The sequence below is a fragment of the Tympanuchus pallidicinctus genome, unplaced genomic scaffold, assembly GCF_026119805.1.
Source record: "Tympanuchus pallidicinctus isolate F22 unplaced genomic scaffold, pur_lepc_1.0 scaffold8, whole genome shotgun sequence".
Lineage (NCBI taxonomy): Eukaryota > Metazoa > Chordata > Aves > Galliformes > Phasianidae > Tympanuchus > Tympanuchus pallidicinctus.
Genome location: NW_026294802.1, coordinates 22,716,082 through 22,722,081, shown reverse-complemented (window position 1 = coordinate 22,722,081; position 6,000 = coordinate 22,716,082). Strand labels below are relative to the sequence as shown.

At 36.9% G+C, this 6,000-nt stretch overlaps 1 protein-coding gene across 2 annotated transcripts in view; it reads right to left on the bottom strand.

Annotated features, from left to right (window-relative positions):
• Nucleotides 1-1,202: 1,202 nt before the first annotated feature.
• Nucleotides 1,203-6,000, bottom strand: part of SLC6A15 (solute carrier family 6 member 15) — a 33,875-nt gene continuing 29,077 nt past the window's right edge. For both annotated transcript variants that reach the window (XM_052668906.1, XM_052668907.1), the window contains exons 11-12: nt 4,955-5,117; nt 1,203-3,856 (exon numbers count right to left, since the gene is read on the bottom strand). In XM_052668906.1, the coding sequence (XP_052524866.1) occupies nt 3,485-3,856; nt 4,955-5,117 (535 nt within the window). In that variant the 3' untranslated portion in view covers nt 1,203-3,484. The remainder of the gene's footprint in view (nt 3,857-4,954; nt 5,118-6,000) is intronic.

Here is a 6,000-nt window from a genome sequence, read left to right as displayed (position 1 = left end):
TGAGACCATATTCTTTCTGATGAGTTATCTGTAACACCAGACATCTCACTTCTAAAACTAAGATCTGCATAACTAAAAGCATGCATCTCTACAGCCAAGTACTCCATAGTAATGAACTTCTGCTCTTTGTAGACTGGCCAGTGGATGCTTCCTTTGCATCTCTAACAAAGATCCATTATACAACTATGAATATTGCCAACTGATCAGTTATGAAAAAGCAGTTAAATTATGCCAGCTCTCCCAAACACTCTAATACATGCATTTGAGAGGACTAAATTGAAAACTACTTTATGTGCAGTTTTTGACAAGTGTTTAAAAAACAAACAAACAAACAAACAAACAAAAAAGCCTAATAATTAAAGGTACCTTTAATTATTACTAATTAAAAGTCTCTCAACTAAGTCTAATGGTCTTACTATTTTAATTATTGGAATCTTCTTCAAAACAACATGACAGCTTAGAGACAGAATATTATCCACATTTATCATGCTAAAGAAAAAAAAAAAAAAAAAAAAAAAAAAAAAATTGTCCTTAAAGAATTTAACCAAGTAGCTAAAGTATTTTGATTTGCTCAGCTATAGTATGTGTTTCAAAGCAATTATTCCACATGTGGACAAGCAAAAGGCACCACCAGGGCCACCAACAGTGAAGAGAGCTCTCTTGCACAACTTTTTTTTCCCCTGCCAAAGGTCAAGAGGTAGGCAATACATGATAGAGAATACACAGAGCTATGTATAAAATCTGTTTCAGTTTTTGCTCTCTGAAACAGGTAGGCTGGAATGATGGAAAGTAAGGCAGTAAGAAATGCTTATCTGGTTATGATTCTGAGATGTGTGTTTGTCTCAAATAAAGTAATTTATTTATGGATTTGATGCTGAAAAAAATGCAACTAAGTTCTGTCCTCTGCTTGTTATAGATAGTGAAGTTAGAATTTACACCTAATTTCAAAGATTTCTGAGATAAGGAATAAATTATCCATTATCTTTCAGAGTATCATGTCAGTTTACTTTGACACATCAAACTGCTGTATTCATAGTTAAAGTCCTTGCCCATTAGTTTAGTAACGAGAGAGCAAGCTCATTTACTATTTTTGTTTTCAGGTTCTTCAGGAACATCCATTTGGTGTTATTCTTTCAAATAGCCTGGTATTGTCTCAGCAGTTCTATGTTCTAATAAATGGCAAAGGAAATTACAGACAAATGCCTTGTCAATCTCTTTATTCATAGGTTAAAATGTAATGGCATACAGTTCTTAGCAATTACTGACTGAAAAAATTATTGGCATAGAACAAGCAAGAACAGAAGAAGACTAATTAAAAAAGCCATCTTGCTTCAACTTTTGATTACATACAGATTAATATACATATTTACAAGTATATTATATAAATATAATATATATGTAATCTCATAACCACAATAAATATCAAGAAGGTCTCTTTTAGGCACACAGCATAGAAAAAAATGCAGAATCTGCACAATCCTCAAGATTCTTGGAGTGACTCACTCTTACATTGTTTTCACACTGAAAAAACAAATATTTTACACAAAATACGTAGGTTGCTTTGGAAGTAATGCCTCCTATTTATTTCTACAGAAACAACAGATGCAAATAGAATAGCACTATCTGATAGAGTGAATTCTGAGCTACAAAACACTGTTTTTGAACACAGTCATTACTGTTAGCTATGCATTTTCACCAATGATGAACGAGAGCCTGCATGCCACACTTGTTACAATCTGTACGGGTGAAGATGGCACATTGTTTCACAGCTGCATCATTTCTAGGAAACTGTTGCCCATGCAGTCCATCTTCCATCAGCCTGAAAAGATGGAAGTCAGAAGGCACCAATTCTGGACTACACAATGGATATGGTAGATAATCCACTTGCAATGTACTCCATGGTATTCGAACTGTTATGGGGCCTGGCGTTATCATGTCCTAAGGGAAAGGTTAACTTTTTCTCTGGCCTGACCTTGGAAGTTTTAGCCTTCACCTTAGTCAGAGTCATTATGTAGTGGTCAGTGCTGCTAATTTGTCTGGGTTACAGCAAGGATCACCTTTTACCATCCCAAAAGACAGTGCACACCACTTAACCTGCTGAAGGCTGTGTCTTAAACTTTTTCTTTGATGGGGAATCTACATGTCACTGTTCCATAGACTGCTGCTTTGATTCCAGCTCATACTAGTGATTCCACATCTCATCTCCACTAGTGATGTTGTCCAAGACACTGTCGCCTTCAGCCTTCCTCCTTATAGATCTGAGCACAGTGTTCTTTTTTTCTGCTGTGACCATTTGTGGAACTTATCTGGTGAAAACTTTGTGATATTTCAATATTGCCGCCATCGTTTCCAGTGCATTAAATCTAATATTCAGCTCCATACACAGTTCCCTAGTTGTAATCTATTTGCACAGATGCACTGAACAAGATTCTCTACTTTTTTTGGTATGACATTTGTGCATGGCCATCCAGAACATGGCTTACTTCTAACATTGCTATCACCATTCCTGAAACACTACCTACAGCCTCAGTGTGCTCATATCCTCATATCCATTGTTTGGTCTCCATAAACGTTCAGCAAGCTTTGCTGAAGGTGAATGTGTACCATTTTTTTCCCCATAGAGGACTTCAATGACACATCTTCACTTCATATGCTCTTCCAAGTCAGATGCCATTTGTTAGAATGCCCCTTAGCAGCTGTCACATGACACCAAAATGTAACTGATTACTGGTGGCAAGGTTCAACCTCTGCTGCCACACCACCAACATCCACTTCTGATGCCATTGGCCAATATAATAAAATAGGAGGCATTACTTTCTTAACAGCCCTCGTATACAAATACAGTTTATGTAGTCCCCAGTGAACAGGGAATCTTTTCTTGCCTTCCCATAAGTCTACTCCTCGATTTTTCTAATACTATTGCTCTATACAGATATTACATAAGAAAATAGTTTGCAGGTTTTTTTTACTCAGCTAATAGCCTAGGTAATAATCATTGCTAACAAAATAAGTACAGCATATCTACATAAGGTATATACAAATGTGTGCACAAAAGGATTTGGTGAACTTCTTCAGAGCTCACTTTTAATACTGGGGAGTTAATCTGGAAGCAGAAAAAAAAAAAAAGTCAGTGATATTACCTCAGAAATATTATATCATTTAAGTGGGGAATTTTATCACTGGGCTTCAGTGATAGAAGGCTTTAAAATTAGAAATTAATTTTAAAAGAACAAATTTTCAGCTACACTGGCAGATGTAGGCTGCGATTGATTTTCCATTTATTCTCTTCAGTGCAAATGAAACTCAGAGAATTAATCCAAAGGGAGTTTTCTCAACCTGTACAGACAGTCACAACATCTTGAAGACTGCCACTATGGAGCACCTGAGATTGCACCTTAGTATGTGAATACGACCACCTCTCTTAGGGGAGCCATGATCAGCAAGAGGAGAAACAAACAGAAAACTCTTTTTTTTTTTTTTGCAATTACAAGTCAGATTCTGGCATATCAGGCATATCTGCCATTAAGTATCCGATACCATAGCGTCCATTTGGAGCAGTGTCCAGAGTTGGTGATCCAGACTGTTTTCGATATATGTTTTTCCCGAAGTTCGGAGATGGCACTTCACTTGGACTCTTCCCATGAATTAGACTTGTATTATCTCCCTCCAGATTAACAGGCTCCTTTATTATTCGGCCTCTTTTGTAGGATACAGATGCCAAGCTTCCAGAGCTGTCATCAATAAGGTTGCAGCGGCGCACTATTAAGACTATTGGGACTGGCAGTATGGCTAATACCATCAGAGATATACAGACAATCATTCCCCATGTTGGATAGCTGTGGAACTCTTCTGTAGCCTGTGAATGCAAAGAGAAAAAGATTAAATAAATCTTTACTTTAAAAAGAGCAAATCTGCAGTTCTCACTAAGGCCTGAAGTTTTCAAATATATGCTAATCTGCTTGTCATCTTGCATCCACAATGTGGGCATCACTGAAGGTTTTGAAGTTGAACAATCGTGGAATGTATGATCGGTATTTTCCTGCCAGGGAGCAGGACCAAACTGCCATCCCAAAGTTTCCCACATTCTCAGAGCACTGAAGCAGAGCCCAAATCAGGATTTTCATATTCAATCTTCTGCTAAATTTGCTTGTAATTCCCTGATCCTTTAAAACAGCAGAGCAGCATGCAGTGGCATCTGTAACCATGCCTGGAAAATAGACCTCTGTTTGGTAGGCTAACAGCTGAAGCAGACAGGGACTGTTTCAGATCATCTTGTGGAATTGTTCTGCTCTGTCTAAACTTCACATAAACTGTAACTCAATTACTGGGCCAGCAACTCTACCCCACAAGCATGCCTCTCTACTCCAAGCATGAATCACTGGACAACACTCTCAGTTTGTCTAACAGCTCAATTAGTATTCAATTTTATAAAGGGAAAGCCTGCAATTTGGAGGCATACTGAATTCAAAAGTCAGACCATTGGACTTGCTTAAGATGATCGTGGTATGGATTAAAATTCAAGTTCCACATAAGGCACTACCTGCAGGTACCACCACAAGCAGGTACTACCTGTCCCCAAAAAGGAAAAGATATCACATTGCTAATCTCAATATTTAGTTCCAAGTAAAAAGTTGATGTGGTATCTGAAATATCAACAATTTTCTGTAGTAAGATAAAATTTAGTGAAAGTGAACAACTTCTCTTGCCCTTAGAACATATCCAACATACACCAACAAACTAAAACTTACTAAAAAACACATATATTCATGTCAAGTAGTTATATTTTAATGCAAAAAAAACCTTCAAAATTTAAAAGATTTTTAATCACTATATAAGTATTTATACTGATATATTGAATTTGTAATTGAAAACTTTTGGTTTTTTTTTTTCACATACTTCTGAAATACTTCATATCTGATTACTATGATTGCAATGACATCTAGTATATACATACCGTATCTTCAATCCATGCATTGTAGCCAGGAGGACTTAATCCCATTTGGACAATACTAGCTACCAGCAAACATAACAATACTAAAGGTGAAATGTACTTCCACATGTAGTAATAATACTGGCTTGGAGAAAATCCAAGCATATCTTTCAGATCCTCCATGAATCTGTGAAGGAAATAAAAGGTTATCATTACCCTGGCCACTGAGATTTCAAATGTTGTAGTTGATAGTATCTAATCCGAAAGCATAGACAAGCTGGCAAAATGTATATATAGAAATGCCTGCACTGTAGCTGACTGGAAGGCGTGAAAAATAAAACTTTATTACAGTTCTGAAGAGTCGAGCAAAAAATTACTCCACAGTGTAATGACTCAGTAAACTAGTTTTTGAACACTGAAGATTCAGACATAATACACTGTAACTAATACAGTAAAATAGTGTGATGCCCTTCTAGTCAATAAAGTTTAGGTTCCAAGTTTAATGCCTCATCCAAGTTATAATGTTGGATTGTTGAAAACTGGGACTAGTGGCATCTTAAAGTGCATTAAATAAATAATTTTTGGTGAGCAGTGAAATACCTGTAATTTTACTATCCAATTAGTTTACATTTACAACTACTCCCTTGAAACACAGGCTCAGTTAGTTTGTGAGTTCAAACGATACTGTGTGTTACCAAGTATTTTCTGAAGAATAATCTTTCGTGTAGAAGTAAACATCAAAGCAGAATTGGAAGACCAAGCTATTTTCTATCAGCTTCTATTAACAAGGTTGAGTGTTACAGGAAATACCCTTTCTGTTTCTGTCAGTTTCATGGAGGCTGACAAACTTGAAATTCTGTTTCTGCCTCATATAGACGGCCTTATCCTGCAATGAGTAGTAAACTACATGAGCAGTTTAGGTACTGTAGGCAGTGGAAAGGGTGAGATTTTAGAGGCAGACCAGACCACCTACCACTGTAGATGAAACCACGTCATGGACGTAGCCTATGACCTTTTCCAGTTTTTATGAAGGTAGAAGCAAAAGTGGACGCTGCTTCCAAAGCAGACCA